The following is a 22,565-nucleotide window of genomic DNA, read 5'->3' on the forward strand; positions in this document are numbered from 1 at the left end:
CTACTCCCTGTATATAGCCATGTTATTTGCTACTCCCTGTATATAGCCATGTTATTTGCTACTCCCTGTATATAGCCATGTTATTTGCTACTCCCTGTATATAGCCATGTTATTTGCTACTCCCTGGATTTAGCCATGTTATTTGCTACTCCCTGGATTTAGCCATGTTATTTGCTACACCCTGGATATAGCCATGTTATTTTCTACTCCCTGGATTTAGCCATGTTATTTTCTACTCCCTGGATATAGCCATGTTATTTGCTACACCCTGGATATAGCCATGTTATTTGCTACACCCTGGATATAGCCATGTTATTTTCTACACCCTGGATATAGCCATGTTATTTTCTACTCCCTGGATATAGCCATGTTATTTGCTACTCCCTGGATATAGCCATGTTATTTGCTACACCCTGGATATAGCCATGTTATTTGCTACACCCTATATAAAGTTATTTTTACTTGTCATTGTTATTCAATCTTATTCACCATTTTTTATCGTTAACTCTGCATTGTTGAAAAAGGACCCGTAAGCATTTCACTGTTAGTCTACACCTGTTGTTTACGAAGCATGTGACAAATAATAGTTTTTTTTAAGTTAGGCCGCCTCCGCCAAACAACAAGCAATTAACTTTCTGTTCACAGTCACAGCAATCAGTCAACCAAAAGGTAACTAACACTGATTGCGAAGCTATGGTAAAAGTCATGACGATAATGAATTGCTTTTTCCCCTCAGAGCGTTTCTTATTAGGTCCCTAAGCAGTGCGCTGAAATGTTTTTCTATTGACCTTGGTTGCTCCCTAGCTGGGTAGCCATGGTAAACAGACTGTTTTGTTCTCAGGTAAGAAAGCAGCTAGAAGGCCAAAAGAAAGATAATTGTTTAACCTGAAACAAACTGAGATTAAGACTGAATAAGGTCGTCTTGGCTGTAGCCAAAACGTGACTAAGAAGAATTGTTTAAACAGAATTGTATATATGGATTACATTAAGAATACAATCTGTATACCATTCTTCCTAGTCATGGACTGTATCCTTTGAATATAATATCTGCAAACAATTCTTCCGAGTCACGCATCATATCATGGCTATGTTGGCTGTGGTGCTTACTGTTTTACTGTGGCCGTCTTTCCCCACTCCACATAGAACCCCACCGCTGTAGGAGAAGCTGAGGAAAACAAGAAGCGCAAGTCATGAACAGAGTGAATATCAGTTCTTAAAGCGAATGTGTGTGTGTTGTATTATACTGTATATGCGTGTGGTTAGCTTAATGAGGACAATGGACCAGGAACACACAGGGGAAAATCAAATGTGAAGTGGAGTTACATAAAAAGGGGAGATGTGAGGTGAAGAGGTGTGTGAATTTATATGTGAACGGTCACCTCAACGAGGACAGTGAGTGAGCGTGGGTCTTGAACATGGCCAAGCAGCTGGCCTTGAGGTAGTTCCAAACCCGCACCACACTCTGAATGCCGGTCTGGGCCGAGGCCAGCACTGTGCTGTTCCCATTGAACGTGAGAGCAGACACCTGACAGCACACAGAGACAACATACTGTGAGGTGACATTGATGCCACTTTGACAGTGATAAAATTCAGCGCTAGCGTCAAAAAAGACCACGGGACTCTCATAACCTGCTGTGGCATCTCATTCAAAACCTGTTATAGTACAACGTCTAAAGCACCAGCCAGGCCAAATATTTGAAGTGGCATATGGCCTACTATGACAACAGTGGCGCTGTTTGCGAGTGTGTATTGTGTGTGTATTCAGGATATTTCATTAAACTGTGTGTTACACCTTATCAGTGTGGCCGATGAAGAACCTCTGCTGTCCGGAGGAGATCTTCATGGAGACGATGATGGCGTGACAGGGATACACCACCGTATCCCCAGACTTAGTCCATAGAGCCTACAGGGAGAGCGGTAGTAGATTGGTATTTATGAACTGAGTAGTTTGAATCCTGGATGCTGATTGGCTGAAAGCCGTGGTATATCAGACATTATAAACTGGGTGGTTTGAGCCCTGAGTGCCGATTGAGTGAAAGCTGCGATATATCAAATCAAATTTTATTTGTCACATACACATGGTTAGCAGATGTTAATGCGAGCGTAGCGAAATGCTTGTATGCTACGGATATGACAAAATGTACATTTTTACTGCTCTAACTACGTTGGTAGCCACTTTATAATAGCAATAAAGCACCTCGGGTGTTTGTGGTATACGGCCAATATAGGGCTGTATCCAGGCACTCTGCGTTGTGCATAAGAACAGTCCTTAGCTGTGGTATATTGGCCATATACCACACCCCCTCGGGCCTTATTTCTTAAATATACAGTACTTGTGTATATGATATATAGTTTTGTCATATATGATCACACAGAGCGAGAGAGACTCATATCTGATATTATATTTGTAACATATAAAAATTGTATGATATCTAATATACGGCAACGTATATAAAAGTTTTCCTTTATTTATTTCACATGACATACAGGACTTTTTAACCCCCTTTTCCTCCCCAATTTCTATCTTGTCTCATCGCTGCAACTCCTCAACGGGCTCGGGAGAGGCGAAGGTCGAGCCATGCGTCCGCCGAAACATAAACCGCCAAACCACGCTTTTTAACATCTGCCCGCTTAACCCGGAAGCCAGCTGCACCAATGTGTCGGAGGAAACAGCGTTCAACTGATGACAGAAGTCAGCCTACAGGCTCCCAGCCCGTCATAGGGAGTCGCTAGAGAGCGATGAACCAAGTAAAGCACCCCCGGCCAAACCCTCCCCTAACCCGGACTACGCTGGTCCAATTGTGCGCCGCACTATTGGACTCCCGGTCACGGACGGTTGTGACACAGCCTGGGATCGAACCCGAGTCTGTGGTGACGCCTAAAGGAATGCGACGCGGTGCCTTAAACCGCTGCGCCACTCGTGAGGCCCCCGTGTGAAAACACATCTCACAGCGTAAACAAACACATTGCCACCTTGAAACTTACACATTTCATAGTGGCTCCCCCGAAACCAATGATTTTGTTTAGCCTGAGGATGGGGTCAGGATGCAGCTTCTGAGTAGACAGAAACAGGATTCACACAATATTCTGTACAATATTATTGTACGGTAAGTAACAAAGTCATCAGGTGTTTCAAAAACTAAAGTCAATCTCTTTTTTCTTGTCTTTTCTTACCCGCTGTTGGGATTCCTTGGCTATGGGAAGAGTGACAGGTCTTGAGACTGCTGTATAAACAATCTGGAAACGTAAAGAGATGAATACGGAATCCTTCAACAATACAGAAACAAAGCAGTGTGTAGGAGCAGGGAAAGCACAGGAAGTGACTTTGTGAAAGAGGTCTGTTACATAAATGTGGGGAGGTGTAAATTGAGAGATGTGTGTGTAAGTGCTAAATGGTGTGACTCACCTCTTTGTCACTGTCGTCTCTGTGGGTGTTGATGTCATCCTCGGTGTGGGCATAAACATGCACGCCCCCATCGTCCGTGCACGGTATCCTGACAGCCGAGCGGTGCGACCTGGAGGTCCTCAACCCCTGACCTTTTCCCAGGTTGTCGTCCTGTGATATGTCTTGGCCGTTTAGGCCAGATGTGACCACTCCCAGCTCAGCAATACTGGACGTCTCCAGAGTGGTGCGATGCCTTGGGTGCTGGGGGAGGAAACGGCACATCAGGTTATGACAATGCGAAATACAGCCGTTTGTAATTGTATACAGAACAGACAGTCTGACACAGACTGTATACAGAAAATGGGACGACCACAGATATACACATATACTTACGAGCATGAAAATACAATTTCAGACACAAAGAACACACACACACACACAAACCAACCAACCACCCACCCAGGCTATTGTCTTACTAGTTTGGGGGTGGTGATCTGCTGGATGAGTGACACTCTGTCCTGCACTGGTTTGCTGATGTTCACACTGCGAGACATCTCTCTCATGGGACTCCTCTCTGCTGGGGAACATGCTGGGGCAAGACAACAATAACGTGCTGTTACTACAGAATTTGTACGGTGCAATTAATGTTTTCATTCTACTGTAATTATACACTAACATAGTAATCACTGCATTTGTCACAATTGCTGCTTAGGCACATCTATTCTTAACTTCATTGGAATTACTGAGGTAAATCAAACTCTCATAGGCGTTATAGTGCTGTCCACTTACTAGATACAGCGCTGGGATAGCCTTTCTGAATGGAGTCAAAGGGCATCTTGGCTCCGTCTGATGGAAACCTGTTAGAATAAACAAAGTAGCAGCTCGAAAGTTTTAAACATAAGAAGCAGTTGAAAGGCAAGATGACACTTCAATAACGACTGAAACTAGATGATGTGCATAGCGTCAGCAGCTCAATTCACCCTGTCTATGGTAACTGGATAGCGGTTCATTAGGGCATACCGGTGCAAAACATTTCAAAATGTTATTTAACAGACAACGAAAAGAAGCAGTTATTTTTGGACAAGTCCAGGTAGTCGCTCGCTTTTGCAACTCCGTTTTCTCCCATTTGAAGGCCACCCTGATGAGGCCACCCACCTGATGTAGTCATAGAGGTCATGCCAGCTGCCTCCCTTGGGAACAGGGAAGGACATCTCCCTAGGCATGGGGCCTGTGCCCAGAGATGACGCCAACCCGGCCTGCTTTGCCTCATTGAAGGACACTCCTGGAGGGAAATGAACAAAGGATAAAAAGATGAGGAATTTCTTGAAGAATATTGAAGAGATTGAAGAGAGCCTTGGACCTGGGCTAGAACCTTGAGGGAGGCACATTGAATTAACGCAATTGATTGCACCCCCACACAGCCTGGTCAATTGCACTGTGGTTGAGTTGAATAATTCTTTTTGAAATAAAAGTAAGTACTTCAAACTCAGGAGATGGCCATGAATAAGTAGGTTCAGCTGTTTTTGAAAAATTTCAAGTACAAAGAAATGCACTTTAAATTCAGGAAATGGTCTGAAATAAGCAGGTTGAAGGTTCATCTGTTAAACATTTTCTAAACTAAAAAAATATGCCAAACTAAGGAAATGGTCTTGTAAATAGGCTCAGCTGAAGGATTCTCTGCATTTTATCTATAAAAATGCAGAGATAAGGCCCTGGCCTTTGAACATCCTGAAGAAAATGAGCCCTTAACTGAAATATATTTGCTTAACTATGCTATTCACCACCCCGTTCATGAAAATGGATCGCTCCTACAGACAGTGAGTCACGTGGCTTGCTATATAAAGCAGGCAGACTGGCATAGAGGCATTCAGTTACTGTTCGATTTAACGTTTGAATGGGCAAAACGAGTGACCTAAGCAACTTTGAGTGCGGTATAATCGTTGGTGCCAGGTGTACCGGATCCAGTATCTCAGAAACGGCCAACTTCCTTGGCTTTTCACGCATGACAGTGTCTAGGATTTACCGAGAATAGTGCGACAAATAAATAAAAAAACATCCAGTCAGCGGCAGTTCTGTGGGCGAAAACAGCTTGTTGATGAGGTCAAAGGAAAATGGCAAGAGTTGTGCAAGCTAACAGTCGGCCTCAAATAGACAAATAACAGCGCAACCCAACAGCGGTGTGCAGAACGGCATCTCGGAACACACAACTCGTCGATCCTTGTCACAGATGGTGTGGTCATCTGCTGCAAAAGCCAGAGTTCCACTCCTATCAGCTAAAAACAAGAAGAAGCGGCTCCAGTGGGCACACGATCACCAACACTAGACAATTAAGCAGTGGAAAAACATTGCCTAGAACATGACAGCGAGTTCAGCTTACTTGAGCGGCCTGCTTAGTCCCCAGACCTCAACCCAATAGGGCATATTTGGGATAAAATGGAAAGGGCTGTTCGCAGCATGAATGTAGCGCCGTCCAATCTGCAACAACTGCGTGATGCCGTCACATCAGCATGGACCAACATCCCTGTGGAATGTTTCCGACACCTTGTAGAGTGCCTCGAAAAATTCAGGCTGTTCTAGGGGCAAAGGTGGGTCTTCCCCGGTACTAAATGGGTGTACCTAATAAGCTGGCAGGTGAGTGAATGTTTCTACACTGAATGGGGTCTTAAGTGTAGTGCTCTGTTCACAACCACGCTGGCCTTGAAAGCTCCCCAGACCTGCCAACCCTGTCCAACTTTTTAAGAGTACTAGACGCATGCGGCAAATTGGAGATTCATGTCCTTAGACAAACATTATGGATCACACCTGGTTCAGTTCAGTCCTCTGAAAAGGTATTTACAAAACAAATAAAAAATTCATACTGATAAGTACAGAACATATAAAATAAATATGTTTTGTGGAATTAGCACAGATTGTCTGTATGTTTATTCCATTACATGTACAGTGTAGAATGGAGATAATTATCCACAACGTTTTTCTTAGCACATGCCCCCAAGTTTAGTCTCTATAGTAGAGGAACGCTTGTCACCTCTCAAACAGGGCCAATCACTAGGGCCAGCTCACAAGTATTGGCTTTTTAGAGACAGTTCCTAATCAACACTAAAAGCAAAATAATTTTGAAAACATTAAAACAAAAGATCGCATCGACACAGACCGCAAACTGGCTACACAAAGCTTAAGTAGGCTACCGCAAAGGGAATATGAACGCTGCTCGCTAGGCTACCGCAAAGGGAATATGAACGCTGCTCGCTAGGCTACCGCAAAGGGAATATGAACGCTGCTCGCTAGGCTACCGCAAAGGGAATATGAACGCTGCTCGCTAAAAGAGTCCGCTGTTTCAGCCTATGTAAAGGTGCCTATTGTATTTCTTTGCAGCGCATACATCATTTCAGAGTTTCGAAGATGTATAAAATCTCGAATCTAGTGCAAAGGCATTTTAGAAGGATTGCCTCTATAGCTAATACTGGACACTCATTCATTCTTCATCGCGCAGTCTTCAAAATTCCCGACTCCATTTAATGCCAATATGTTAATTTATTTTTTATTATACTTTTGTACTGCTTTTTGTGACGTGGATCATAATTACAGTTACAGTATATCAGGTTGCGTGATCCTTGTAATGTTACGTGGAAAATACACCTAATGGGACGCAGCATTGTGCGACCAGTTATTTTTCGACCTTTCATTTAATTTCTTTCACTAGCAAATGAGAGTGAACTGCTGGCACTTTACAGGCTGACTACACCACTTGCGTCGCGTGCGCGAGCGTTGCAAAATACATTTTGAAATCTATATTATTCCATTATTGCACCCACACTGCTCGCACACGCCAACGAGAGCCATCGTGCATACATTTATTTTGTTCCCCCACACCAAACGCGATCACGACACGCAGGTTAAAATATCAAAAACTGAACCAATTACATTAATTTGGGTCGAAAAGCATTAAACCTTTATGGCAATTTAGCTAGCTAGCTTGCACTTGTTAGCTAATTTGTCCTATTTAGCTAGCTTGCTGTTGCTAGCTAATTTGTCCTGGGATATAAACATTGTTATTTTACCTGAAATGCACAAGGTCCTCTACTCCGACAATTAATCCACACATAAAACGGTCAACCGAATCGTTTGAAATCTCTCGTCCTTCTAGGCTTTTTCTTCTCTTGACTTTATATTGCGACTGGCAACTTTCATAAATTACGTGCATTACCGCCACCGACCTACTTCGTCTTTCAGTCACCCACGTGGGTATAACCAATGAGGAGATGGCACGTGGGCACCTGCTTCTATAAACCAATGAGGAGATGGGAGAGGCAGGACTTGCAGCACAATCTGCGTCAGAAATAGAACTGACTTCTATTTTGGCCCTTGGCAACGCAGACGCTCGTTGGCGCATGCGAGCAGTGTGGGTGCAATAATTGAATAATATAGATTTCTACATTTATTTTGCAACGCTCGCGCACACGACACGAGCGGTGTAGTCAGCCTGTAAAATATTTGTGACGTAGATTGCGCTGCAAGTTCTACCTCTCCAATCTCAGGGAACATTCTTCCTCAATGACAAAAGCTGACACATTATTACTAATAAAAAAGTTAACTAATAGCTAGTTCTGTGGAAACATTAAAAACATTGAGACAGGAATTTTCTCCCAGATTGTTCACCAGAATGCAATTTCATTTTGTGCACATACACAGTCATTGGTAAACCTGACATGAAGCATCTAACACTATATTACATTATAATCCTATTATAAAACCCTGTGATAGCTTTGGGTCACAGTCTCACCAGGGTCTAGCACCAGGTCACTGGTGAACATGTTTTTCACGGACATGTTGGCACACAGTTTCACTGTCTTCAGGTGGCTGTGGCGGCGGTTGAGGTAGACAGAGAGAACGTACTGCAGGTCCATCATCAGACAGGTCCAGCGCACCGTAGAGGGGGCGGGACCCACCAGTCCTGGCCAATAGAAGAACTTGGTCATGATCAAGGAACACCGCAGTACAATTGTAATTACCTGGTTTAGCCATGTTCAGTGAAGACATCACAGAAGGCAAAACTCGACAAATCTGAATCAAATGACCAGCTTTTAGCTGTTAAAATTCAACCAGTTTTGCTTGAACGTGATTGTTGTTGTAACTGTGTCACTATGTTCAGTGAAGATGTATGTTTTTACCGTGTCTGGCTGTTTTTGCAGTGCTCTCGTACACCGAGCCCTTGGCCGCTCCACACAGGAAGGGGAACTGCAGCCAGGTGGCTGTGGACTTGAACTCCTTAAACAGGTTGGAGAAGGAGACACGGATCACCTGGCCCTCCTACAAAAAACAGCAGAGGAAACGGAGGTCAAATATAGTACCTTTAATTCTTATGGTGGGGTTGTACTGGTAACTGGTAAAAATGTGAATACTGATTTGTACAGTTTAGTTCGTTTGAGGTAAATGGACTCTTAACAACGCGATGAAACTTTGCTAGCTTCTTGATTCGGCAAGGAGCAACAAAGTCTTGGGTTGCAGAGGCAACAACCCCCACAATGTAGCAGCAGCACACAGAAATATAATTAATAGATGAATTCTGTTTCTATGGCAGCACATGCAATCAGGAGCGAAGGAGAAAATGTGTGTCTAAAAATATGTTTTTATTTTTGCTATTCAAACCGCGTCATTAGTCTGGCCAATTAGGCATCCAAAATTCCAATACCGTCACAACCCTAAATCTAGAGTGAGAATAGGTCTATTTCACTCTTTGCAACCATGATGTGAGTGATAAGTGATCCACTGAACACCTAGGCAAATCTAATGACAGAATGATATAGCGTGTCCAACTTTCAAGCATGGCTTTGGGTGCCCTTGGGTGGAAGAAATCAACCTTGTCAAAATGAGGTACTAGGTCTTGTGTATTGGGGTTCTGCCGCAGAGCATCATAGGGGTTTGTATATGTTAAGATGAGTAAGTTCAAATAAATGGTTGAACTCATTCCTGGTCTCCCGTCTCATTATTATAAAGATGTGATTATGAAACTCACGAGACATAACCAAAGACTGCCGACGAGTGAGTCTAAACCTACAGGAACTATTCTGTCTGGAAGAAGTCAGTTTTTACAAGTTTAAATTGTTATTTTCCGTGGTACAGTCTAGGCTAATGTTAGCACAGTGTATTGCTAGCAGAGGCAAGTGCAGTTGAACTAGCTAAGAGAGAGCGTAAGCATCGTCATGGACGGACGGAGCAGGAAAAAAAACTAATTTTAAAGGGAGGAATATTCAGTGAATAAAGGAAAATACATTTATTCAACTGTGAAGATGAACTTTGAAATAAAAAACTGCTACATTAGCAAACTTGAGGATGAAACGTTAGTGAGTGAGATGAATGAACATCACGTGACAGAGGAAAATATTGCTGTGGCAGAACAGAATGTTGCCATGGTTGAGGACAATATTGAAGTGAGTGACAAATCAGGAGCCTTTTGAGAAACGAAAAACGGTTGAAAATTGTTGGAAACATTGGACAGTTTGATGAAAGCATTGAGCAGTGGAGCTCATATACAGAGCGGTTTGACTATTTTGTTCTTCAAATTACATTGAGGACAAAATTGTGCCTACATTTTTGTGTTACGGGGCCAGGGACATTGGGTTTGCTATGCAGCCTACTACAGCCAGACAGGCCAGGTAATAAGACATATGGGGATATTGTGGAAATACTGAAAGGACATTTTTCACCAAAACCACTAGTTGTTGCTGAAAGGTTTAGGTTCCACCAAATAAATCAGGAAGAGAGAGCATCAGTGACAATGTTTGCTGCTGCATTAAATAAACTAAATCAGAGCACTGTGTTGAATGATGTTCTAAATTACACAACTAGAGACAGAGTGAAGCTACTATAAGAATATTTTGAAGATAAGTACACAACGCAAAGGACGAGAGGACTAGGATTAACGATCAATAAGAGTTGGTTTTCAGTTCAACAGCTGTTTAGAATCTGTGGACTGTCACTCCTGAACTCAGAGCTGTGTGTGTTACGGTCTGTACATTGAGTTGGGAGCAGGACAGTTATTTGGCCATTGGCCAGTTGTCCTGCAAGGAGTTCGGATTGGTCAACCCTAGGCTAGGGTGAGGGGTTATAAATGGCATCCTGTTCCTTTGTTCGTGGAGAAAAGCTGAGGAGAGGGGAGACTGAACATCTACCTCCCAACATAACATCTTGATTTGTCCTTCTCAAATAAACCTATTTTTCTCCCCCTGATTTGCTTTGGAGTTTGTGTTATTGAAGAATAACATCAATTGCTAACACTATACAAAAGAGACTATTGACTTAAAGTAATCTGACCTTGGCAAGGGCCATTGAAGTCAGTGTGTCCATGGACCTAGATGTGGAGGCTCAGCAGTTGTGTACTTTTCCTGATGAATTCAACTGAGAATCAGAGACAGGGAAATCAAGGCACATGCTTCCGCTGTGGCAAAGCGGGACATCAGGCGTCTACGTGCTGATGTAAGGACATGAATTTCCGAGCCTGTGATATAAAGGGCAACTTCGCGCTCAGAGAAAACGTCAAAGACTGAAAACAAACAGACAGTCCAACAAAATAAAAATATATGTTCACGCTGTTGAGCAGGAAAACATTGAGGTGAGAGACTCAGACAAGGAAGTCACACTGAAAATCCTGACTGTTGCTGGGGGGGAGGGAGGTGCATGGCTATTATGTCTCTCCCTAACTAGAGGGGCAGCCAGTACATATGGAGATTGACACAGGGGCAGCTGTATCTCGTGTCAGACACAAACCAACGTTTTTGAAAGCACGACGCTTAACTTATACTATCAAACCAAAAGTCGAGGCTGACTTCGAAGCTCTAGTTAAGAACAAAGTACTGGATCTGGTCAGCGTGAGTGAATGGGCTACACACCAAACACTACGAGAGATAGGCGGGCACCTCAACGCTTGGACTTGTAGAATAAACTCTCCCAAAAGTTCATGTAGGAGGAGTTGTGTATTGGGGTTGTGCCGCAGAGCATCATGGGGGTTCGTATGTGTTAAGATGAGCATGTTCAGATAAATGGTTGAACAAATGAATGTCTCATCATGATTTAACTGTTATAAAGACGTGGTTATGAAACCCACGAGACAAAGAACCCAGATAGAATCAGAGACGAGGTAGATGCGACAAAACTTATAATGGTAGCAAGAAACCATACGGGCAATCCCAGGGGGAAGGTCACCCTGACAAAAAAAGTGAATTATTCCAAAATGAATGAATGAATGAATGAATGCATGCAGGCAGGCAGGCAGGCAGGCAGGCAGGCAGGCAGGCAGGCAGGCAGGCAGGCAGGCAGGCAGATAGATATACTGACCAAAAATGTAAACGCAACATGTAAAGTATTGGTCCCATGTTTCATGAGCTGAAATAAAAGATGTCCCCCAGAGCTGTTGCCAGAGAATTTAATGTTAATTTCTCTACCATAAACCACTTCTAACGTTGTTTTAGAGAATTTGGCAGTACGTCCAACTGGCCTCACAACTGCAGACCACGTGTAACCTAGCCAGCCCAGGATCTCCATATCAGACTTCTTCACCTGTGGGATCATCTGAGACCAGCCACCCAGACAGCTGATGAAACAGAGGAGTATTTCTGTCTGTAATAAAGCCCTTTTGTGGGGAAAACTCATTCTAATTGGCTGGGCTGGCGCCCCAATGGGTGGACCTATGCCCTCCCAGGCTCACCCATGGCCGTGACCCTGCCCAGTCATGTGAAATCCATTGATTAGGACCTAATGAATATATTTAAATTGAATGATTTCCTTACATGAACTGTAACTCAGTAAAATCGTTGAAATTGTTGCGTTCATATTTTTGTTCAGTATATTTTGTAGTGCAGACATTATTTAGGTACTATTCTATCTGCTGACATTTTACAAAGGTTCCAGGATGACAACAAATGTGTTATGATAGATTTTGATAAAGAAATCTTTAAGATTTGAATGTCAATGGGTGTAATATCCATAACGGTTGTATTTCCTCTCTAAAGTAATAATAGAAATTACAACCTTTTCAAATGTTTCCTTTTTTTGTGTTCAGCCAAGCCTTTCCTTCAAAATGCCTATTCATGTTGTGACCTAAGAGACAAACTCAGACTTCAGCTAATATGTTCAGTCTCACCAAAATCTTGGCCATTTCATGTTGCAACCATAGTCCCTCTTTTTGTTTTATTTGGCCAACATGCCAATATTTGGATATACACTATATTCCAAGGGGACCTATAGACACACACATCAAAAGCTTAATTTACATTTTGTTTGTCCATTCTGTGAGACATTCAAGTTGCGATTTTGCCTGCAAATGTAACATCCATAAAGCTGGAATCAACAATACCAGTCATGATTTTGTCTGGTAACTTATCAAGGAGAGTTCCATGGTTGAATACCTGAACAGCACACGTATTCATAAAGGGTCTCGGAATAGGAGTACTGATCTAGGATCAGGTCCCCTACTAATCTTATTCATTATGATCGAGAGAAAACTGATTTTAGACCAGCACTCCCACTCAGAGGCTATGAATATGGGCCCTGGCTAAATGCAAGGATATTAGAATAACATAATCCCCCAAAACCCTAGACAAGACAATAACAGAGCTGAACGTGAGACTCGAGGTGCTAAAACCTAGACTGTATTATAGAGGCACTAAAACAACTAGTCTAATGAACTAGTGTAGGCTTAAAACTAAGAGAGATTTATATTACTCGTTCAATAATTAGATGGATAAATCTAAGAAGCTTAGACAGACAGCTTAGAAGGCTTATTTTCCCAATTCCAGTTAAGATCTCAACTAAATGCCATAATTCCCAATGAGTGGTGGCAAAATAACCTTGGGTTTTAAATCCATAGGAATTACAGCACTTCCAAACTGAAAGGTTGGGTATAAAACACATGAAGCAGCCAATTCTAGCAGGTAGATCAATACCACAAGGAACAAGTGGTGTTCTACTGAGAATCAGTTCGAGAGGCATGCTACTATAGTCAACAAAAATATAAACGCAACATGTAAAGTGTTGGGGCCATGTTTCATGCGCTGAAATAAAAGATTCCAGAAATTCTCCATATGCACAAGCATTTCTCTAAAATGTTGTGCACAAATTTGTTTACATCCCTGTTAGTGAGCATTTTTCCTCTGCCAAGATAATCCATCCACCTGTCAGGTGTGGCATATCAAGAAGCTGATTAAACAGCATGATCATTACACAGGTGCACCTTGTACTGGGGACAATAAAAGGCCACTCTAAAATTTGCAGTTTTGTCACACAACACAATGCCACAGCTGTCTCAAGTTGAGGAAGATTGCAATTGGCATGCTGACTGCACGAATGTCCACCAGAGCTGTTTCCAGAGAATTGAATGCTAATTTCTCTACCATAAGCCTCATCCAATGTCGTTTTAGAGAATTTGGCAGTATGTCCAACCGGCCTCACAACCACAGACCACGTGTAACCACGCCAGCCCAGTGGGTGGTCCTATGCCTTCCCAGGCCCACCCATGGCTGCACCCCTTCCCAGTCATGTGAAATCCATAGATTAGTGCCTAATGAATTTATTTCAAATGACTGATTTCCTTATATGAACTGTAACTCAGTAAAATCGTTTAAATTGTTGCATGTTACGTTTATATTTTTGTTCAGTATAAAAACAGGTATTGAGTGTTGTGGAAGTGGGAGAGAGAGGAGACAGACTGTTCTGAATAGTAATGTTATTTGACCTTTAACACGGCAAATTCCTTAGAATTATGAGGCATACATTTATTTTATCAGTGCTATACCAATCTATCATACTATCAAAATACTAAGTACTACGCCCTTGTTGAATAATAACATGCCTCACAACACAGAGTTCCTATATAAATCAGTTTTATAAAGTATGTAATTACACGCCTGACAATGCCATTGTGTTCCTTCCTAGTAGAGGTCGACCGATTAATCGGCCGATTTCAAGTTTTCATAACAATCGGTAATCGGCATTTTTGGACACCGATTTGCCGATTATTATTATTTTTATACACCTTTATTTAACTAGGCAAGTCAGTTAAGAACACATTCTTATTTTCAATGACGGCCTAGGAACGGTGGGTTAACTGCCTTGTTCAGGGGCAGAACGACAGATTTTTACCTTGTCAGCTCGGGGATTCGTTTTTGCAACCTTCCCGTTACTAGTCCAACGCTCTAACCACCTGCCTTACATTGCACTCCACGAGGAGCCTGCGTGGCAGGCTGACTACCTGTTACGCGAGGGCAGCAAGAAGCCAAGGTAAGTTGCTAGCTAGCATCAAACTTATCTTATATAAAAAAAAACATCCTAACATAATCACTAGTTAACTACACATGGTTGATGATATTACTAGTTTATCTAGCGTGTCCTGCGTTGCATATAATCGATGCGGTGCCTGTTAATTTCTCATTGAATCACAGCCTACTTCGACAAACGGGTGATGATTTAACAAGCGCATTTGCGGAAAAAAAACACTGTCGTTGCACCAAAATGTACCTAACCATAAACATCAATGCCGTTCTTTAAAATCAATACACAAGTATATATTTTTAAACCTACATATTTAGTTAATATTGCCTGCTAACATGAATTTCTTATAACTAGGGAAATTGTGTCACTTCTCTTGCGTTCCGTGCAAGCAGTCAGGGTATATGCAGCAGTTTGGGCAGCCTGGCTCATTGCGAACTGTGTGAAGTCCATTTATTCCTAACAAAGGCCGTAATTAATTATGACATAACATTGAAGGTTGTACAATGTAACAGCAATATTTAGACTTAGGGATGCCATCTGTTAGATAAAATACGGAACGATTCCGTATTTCACTGAAAGAATAAACGTTTTGTTTTCTAAATGATAGTTTCCGGATTCTACCATTTTAATGACCAAAGGCTCGTATTTCTGTGTGTTATTATGTTAGAATTAACTTTATGATTTGATAGAGCAGTCTGACTGAGCGATGGTAGGCACCAGCAGGCTCGTATGCATTCATTCAAACAGCACTTTTGTGCGTTTGCCAGCAGTTCTTCGCAATGCTTCAAGCATTGTGCTGTTTATGACTTCAAGCCTATCAACTCCCGAGATTAGGCTGGTGTAACCGATGTGAAATGGCTAGCTGGTTAGCGGGGTGCGCGCTAATAGCGTTCCAAACGTCACATGCTCTGAGACTTGGAGTAGTTGTTCCCCTTGCTCTGCATGGGTAACACTGCTTCGAGGGTGGCTGTTGTCAATGTGTTCCTGGTTCGAGCCCAGGTAGGAGCGAGGAGAGGGACGGAAGCTATACTGTTACACTGGCAATACTACACTGCGTGCACAATTATTAGGCAAATTGTATTCCTCTGAATTAATTTTATTGTTGAACAAACACAATGCTCTCAGTCAATCCAAAATGTTATTGAACCTCAAACCTGAATTTTTAACAAAGGAAAAATGAGTTTTGTCTTTCTCAGGGAAATATAAGTGTGCACAATTATTAGGCAACTGTTAGTGTGCAGAATTATTAGACAACTAAATTACAAAAATAATTTCTCTCAACTCACTTGTTTATTCTCAATTTTTAGAGTAAGTGTAACAGATAAGTAACACAAAATGACAATTATATAACATTTTTGGCCTTTCAAAAATATTCAGTGACCAATATAGCCACCCTTATTTTCAATAACTGCCATGAGCCTTCCATCCATGGAGTCTGTCAGTTTCTTGATCTGTTCACGATACATTTTCGCTGAAGCAGCAACCACAGCCTCCCAAATGCTGTTCAAAAAGGTGTATTGTCTTCCATCACTGTAAATCTCACATTTGAGAAGGGCCCACAAGTTCTCAATAGGACTTAAGTCAGGTGAGGAAGGGGGCCAGGTCATTATTCAGGCATCTTTGAGGCCCTTGCTGGCTAGCCAAGCAGTGGAGTACTTGGATGCATGTGATGGAGCATTGTCCTGCATAAAGATCATGGCCTTCTAGAATGCTGAGTACTTCTTCCTGTACCACTGTTTGACGAAAGAATCTTCCAGAAACTGGCAGTAGGTGTGGGAGTTGAGTTTCAGTCCATCTTCAACCCGAAAAGGTCCAACTACCTCATCCTCAATGATAGCAGCCCATACCAGTACCACTCCTTCACCTTGCTGGCACCTGACTCAAAGTGGTGCCCTGTGTCCATTACTGATCCAGCTACGGGCCCATCCATTTGGTTCATCAAGAGTCACTTTCATTTCATCTGTCCATAAAACCTTTGAAAAACCTGTCTTCAGGTATTTCTTTGACCAATCTTGACGCTTCAACTTGTGAATCTTATTCAGTGGTGGCCTTGTTCCAGTCTTCTTGACCTTGGCCATGTCTCTGAGCACTTGACACCTTGTACTTCTGAACACTCCAGGTAGGTTGCAGTTCTGGAATACGGTGGAATTGGAGGATAATGGGTTCCTGGTAGTTTGACATTTAATTCTTCTCAAGTCTTTTGCAGTTAATTTGCGCCTTTTCTTCCACATGCGTTTTTTGCACCCCAGTTGACTATTCGCAACAAAACGTTTGAATGTCCGGTGGTCACACCTCAATAGTTTAGCTATTTAAAGAGTGTCGTATCCGTCAAAGGCATTTTACATTTTTGGCTTTTCAGTGTAAGTTAAATTTGTTTTTTGGCCCATTTTACCTGAGGTAATGAGGCTGCCTAATAATTATGCACACCTTGATATAAGGTGTTATTCACTTTCGCCACTCATTACACAAATACATATCACCTGAAAATGATTAAATCCAATAACCATTCAAGTTTATATGGTTTGGAGTTCGAAAATGTGAATAGAAACAATGATAAGATCAGAATACTCACTTGCCTAATAATTGTGCACGCAGTGTAAAGTGCCTATAAGAACATCCAATAGTCAAAGGTATATGAAATACAAATCGTATACAGAGAGAAATAGTCCTATAATAACTACAACCTAAAACATCTTACCTGGGAATATTGAAGACTCATGTTAAAAGGAACCACCAGCTTTCATATGTTCTGAGCAAGGAACTTAAACGTTAGCTTTTTTACATGGCACATATTGCACTTTTACTTTCTTCTCCAACACACTGTTTTTGCATTATTTAAACCAAATTGAACATGTTTCATTATTTATTTGAGGCTAAATTTATTTTATTGATGTATTATATTAAGTTAAAATAAGTGTTCATTCAGTATTGTTGTAATTGTCATTATTACAAATGATGAAAATAATAAACCGGCCGATTAATCGGTATCGGCTTTTTTTGGCCCTCCAATAAATCGGTATCGAAAAATCATAATCGGTTCGACCTCTACTTCCTAGTCTCGAAAACCCAACACAGTGACTAGGGTCTGGTTTGATGGACTCTTTTGGCATTGAGGAACTACGTCACTTCCTAGGTACGCTTGAATAAAATACAAAATATTTGCTAGCAAGATGGAGATCACAGAGGTTATTTTGCAAGAGGCTAGATTGCATTACCTAGCTTAACTAAAACCACTGCAAATGTTTTCCCCCCAAACTATGGTTTTGATTCGCGACGTTCTGACATTTCTGCCTCGTGATTTGTTGGTTGAGTATTTTTTACGCTTATTGACGAAGGCAGTGACATAGTTCCTCTATCATTGAAACCAGACCCTAGTTCCTTCAATTGGAATGACAACCACAATGGAGTGTGCCAACACAGAACATAATGGCACACCCAAGCTGTACATAACAATGCTGAATTCAACCCAAGAAAGGGCACAGGTTGAAAACCATGTCCCCAGTCAGTACCTCAGCAGCGATGTCCAAATGCACTACAAAGTGTTTGGCAGGACTGGGTCTGAAGAGCAGGTAGAGGTAGCGTCCTGTCAGCCCCAGGGACTGAGTGCTGGTCTTGGGCAGAAGGATGTAATTGCTGGCTGGAATGGACCCCCGGAGCCGAAACACTGAACACGTCAGTGTTTTGTCCTGTCAAAATGCCATAATGAAAAGTCACAATTAGAAGCAAACTGAAGACCTGGGGGTGAATCTCAAAAGTAGTTTCTGATTCCTCACTTCCATCTGACATGAGCAGGGGCATGAGAAGGTCTAAAGGGGGTCAACCTCAGAGCTTCTCCTCACTTCTCTGATATTTTGAGGAGGGGAGAGAGTGGGCACAAGGTATTGAGTACTTTTGACATGATTGCCACCCCAGGTTGCCTCCTCTCTCCAATGCAGGGTTGATTAATTTGATTTGATAAGGTATAAGAGTAGAGTGTTGCCTACCATATAGGTTGTCACATCTCCCTCTCTTGAGGTTTTCTTCCATTCCTCAACTCTCATGTGTTTGAAGATGTTGACATAGGGGTGTTGCCACACTGTCAGGCACAATAAACATTGAATGGCACTAGTTATAAAACTGTAAATGCATTTAACGTTAGCTAGTTGGAATAGTTGTCATAATTCATTACTCTGTATTTTTAACAACTAGCAATGAAATACGTTAGCTGGTAACCTGCAGTGATATGCAAATAAACCCTTTACCTCTCGACGTCATTGTAGCAATATGTCAGGGAGTCCTTTGAAGTTACTTAGCTAACGTTAGCTAACTTAACGTTAGTTAGTAAGTGAATTCACCTGTTGATATCTGGCAAAATATGTACTATACTGCTGTACCGGATAGCCACTGTGGCTTTGCTGTTCTATCAACTCGACCCTTGGTAACAAAGGTACCATCAACAGTTAACTTGCTTTACGAAAGAAGTGCATATCTTGTCTTACTCCATATTTTCCTTTAAATGTGTGCAAGCAAGGTTTTTTATGTTCTTCGCCATGTAAACAACAGATTTTGGTATGGCAATCTGTACTCTCCCGCTACAACCGCCGCCGTTTCCAACGATAAGACGTAGACACGTCTTTACGTCCCGCGGTGCCTCTGGGAGCGGTAGTTCAGGACCATAGAGAGCAATAGTAATGGCGTCTTTTTGTAGGCATTAACGCCACCATGGCTCGTTGTGCAAATTAATGTGGTTTTGTGGTAAACACAGGTTTATGAGATCTTATACGTTTTGCTCTATGTGGTAATCTTCATCAGCTAACATCCCATTTTGGGAATTTCTATGCATTTATGCAATCAAAACAAGCACACAAATGCTTCATAATTCATAAAGGTAATGTTAACTGAGTGATATATCATAGAACAAAACATACACTATATATACAAAAGTATGTGGACACCCCTTCAATTTAGTGGATTTGTCTGTCAGCCACACCCGTTGCTGACAGGTGTATAAAATCGAGCACACATCCACGAAATCGCCATTGACAAACATTGGCGGCAGTAGAATGCACTTACTGATGAGCTGAGTGACTTTCAACGTGGCACCGTCATAGGATGCCACCTTTCCAACAAGTCATTTCATAACATTTCTACCCTGATTGAACTGCCCCTGTCAACTGTAAGTGAAGTGTAAATGTCTAGGTACCGCCGAGTGCTGAAGTGCGTAGTGCTTAAAAATGATCTGTCCTCAGTTGCAACACTCACTACTAAGTTCCAAACGGCCTCTGGAAGCAACGTCAGCACAAGAACTCTTCGTCGGAAGCTTCATGAAATGGGTTTCCATGGCCTAGCAGCCACACAAAACACCTAAGATCACCATGCATATTGCCAAGTGTCGGCTGGAGTGGTGTAAAGCTCACCGCCATTGGACTCTGGAGCAGTGGAAATACGTTCTCAGGATGGATGAATCACGCTTCACCATCTGGCACGAATCTGGACGAATCTGGGTTTGGCGGATGCCAGGAGAACGATACCTGCCCAAATGCATAGTGCCAACTGCAAAGTTTGGCGGAGGAGGAATAATGGTCTGTGACTGTTTTTCATAGTTTGGGCTAGGCCCCTTAGTTCCAGTGAAGGGAAATCTTAAGTCTACAGCATACAATGACATTCTAGACGATTCTGTGCTTCCAAATTTGTGGCAACAGTTTTGGGAAGGCCCTTTCCTCTTTGAGCATGACAATTCCTACATGCATAAAGCAAGGTCCATACAGAAATGTTTTGTTGAGATAGTGTGGAAGAACTTGACTGGCCTGCACAGAGCCCTGACCTCAACCCCATCGAACACCTTTGGGATGAATTGGAATGCTGACTGAGAGCCAGGCCTAATTGCCCGAAGTCAGTGCCCAACCTCACTAATGCTCTTGTGGCTGAATGGAAGCAAGTCCCCGCAGCAATGTTCCAACATCTAGTGGAAAGTCTTCCCAGAAGAATGGAGGGGGGACCAACTCCATGTTAATGCCCATGATTTTGGAATGAGATGTTCGACAAGCAGGTGTCCACATACTTTTTTCTCCTAAGCCTGTGTCTATGTTACGAGAATTTTTAATCCCAATAATGATAATTAAACAATCATTTAATCTTTGACCAATTTCCCGAGGTTTGTAAGACCCTGGGTTCAATAATAATTGGGCAAAGTCTCAGATTTTATAAAAGGTTCATTGATCTTTATTCATGAGAGCTCTAAAGTCAAAAATGAGGACCCAGTCCTTTTATAATACACACACACACATTCCTATCTTTAGACCACTCCCTGCTCAAACAACCAGTACTTTTCCACTAACCACAAAGAACCATTCATTTTGTCACATCCTTCAAGGCTGGGTGGGGATTCCTATGAGTTGGGAGCAATCAGCCAATGAAGAAGAAAATGTACTACTTTAAAACCGCGATAGCCTCAAAGGCGATGCCTATGCTATCACAGGTGCTATAATGGCACAGATACAAAGATGAGTCCTTTATCTATTTCTATGGCCTGTTGTTCACGTGCATTTCTGCTCTCTCATTGGAAAGAATGGTCCCACCTGATCTCACCTCTTCCCGCCTGCCTTCCATCTTTGAGGACATATATTTCCATTGTTAGAGCGGTCACTCGACTATCTTGTCAATAAAATAGACAATCTTTGGCTGAACAACCAGAGGTAACTAATTTCCGGTTTTTAGGACAACAAGCTGTTGAGCTTTATTGGTCAGGATAGGTCATGGGCGCATTAATCTGCCCAGGCGTTGCTGACACATGACAGATCTTAAAACGCTTGGATAGGTATTTTACGTATCAGCAAACCACATCGTTTGTTCTATCAATCTGTCAGTCGATGAAACAGTCGATGACGTGGCCTGCAACCATTGGTTGATGCATGCAGCATCTGAGCAGGGGAGCCCGACCCATGTCTTGAGTTGGATAAGGATCATTTGAATCATAAATTCCACACTAAACATGATATGGTAAAAGGTCATGTTAAATTGTGTAAAGTGACTGATGCATTCAGGGTTCACATACACATCACTGACACAAACATCAGAAAGACAACAGCAGGAAAAAGTGATTTTTTAATGTCATATTTCTCTTTATCTATTGACATTTCAAAAGTCTTGTAGCGATAAGCTTCACTCATCTCGAATACAAAATGACTACTTGAGACACAATCGCTAGTGAAAGTCTACACACCCCTTGCACAGTCTTCACATTTTGTGCCTTAAAATGAAATCTAAAAAGGAAATAAATGTGGAGTTTTTTGCCCCCTAACGATCTACACAACCTACTCCGCATTTTCAAAGCAAGAGAAAAAATATAGAACATTTTCCAAATTAATCAAAAATGAAGATGTTTTGATTGCGTATTTCGTCACACCCCAGAGTTAATACTTGGTGGAAGCAGCCTTTGGCAGCCATTACAGCTGTGAACAATTTTGAATAACATTCTACCAACTTTTATTTTCAACTATTGTGGTGGCAGCATCATGTTATGGGTATGCTTGTCACCGGCAGAGACTGGGGTGTTTTGTTAGGATCAAAATAAATATGAAAGGAGTAAAGCCCAGGTAAAAAGTTAGAGGAAAACCCACCTTAGTCTTCTGAAAACCTAACCCTGGGATAGTTTTATTTTTCAATTACATAAATGTTAATGCCAAACATACCAGAATGGCTTTCCAAGAGGTGCTGAGTGTTCCTGCGTGGTCCAGGCCAGAAGGTTTATATATTGCTGTCCATCAATTAACCTTAATTTACTGAGCTTGAGCAATTTTGACAAAAACAACGGATGTACACTGAGTATACAAAACATTAAGAACACCTGCTCTTCCCATGACATAGACTGACCAGGTGAATCCAGCTGACAGCTATGATCCCTTATTGATGTTACTTGTTAAATCCATGTCAGTGTAGA

General features: G+C 42.0%; 1 protein-coding gene across 1 annotated transcript in view; it reads right to left on the bottom strand.

Annotated features, from left to right (window-relative positions):
• Positions 1-19,245, bottom strand: part of wdr90 (WD repeat domain 90) — a 50,520-nt gene extending 31,275 nt beyond the window's left edge. The window contains exons 1-14 of the mRNA XM_014158909.2: positions 18,889-19,245; positions 18,631-18,722; positions 18,157-18,333; positions 8,554-8,692; positions 8,166-8,336; positions 4,541-4,667; positions 4,175-4,242; positions 3,862-3,974; positions 3,407-3,646; positions 3,175-3,237; positions 2,986-3,054; positions 1,793-1,903; positions 1,380-1,525; positions 1,108-1,165 (exon numbers count right to left, since the gene is read on the bottom strand). Of these exons, the coding sequence (XP_014014384.2) occupies positions 1,108-1,165; positions 1,380-1,525; positions 1,793-1,903; positions 2,986-3,054; positions 3,175-3,237; positions 3,407-3,646; positions 3,862-3,974; positions 4,175-4,242; positions 4,541-4,667; positions 8,166-8,336; positions 8,554-8,692; positions 18,157-18,333; positions 18,631-18,722; positions 18,889-18,901 (1,587 nt within the window). The 5' untranslated portion in view covers positions 18,902-19,245. The remainder of the gene's footprint in view (positions 1-1,107; positions 1,166-1,379; positions 1,526-1,792; positions 1,904-2,985; positions 3,055-3,174; positions 3,238-3,406; positions 3,647-3,861; positions 3,975-4,174; positions 4,243-4,540; positions 4,668-8,165; positions 8,337-8,553; positions 8,693-18,156; positions 18,334-18,630; positions 18,723-18,888) is intronic.
• Positions 19,246-22,565: the final 3,320 nt, after the last annotated feature.

The sequence above is a fragment of the Salmo salar genome, chromosome ssa19 (genome assembly GCF_905237065.1).
Source record: "Salmo salar chromosome ssa19, Ssal_v3.1, whole genome shotgun sequence".
Taxonomy (NCBI): domain Eukaryota; kingdom Metazoa; phylum Chordata; class Actinopteri; order Salmoniformes; family Salmonidae; genus Salmo; species Salmo salar.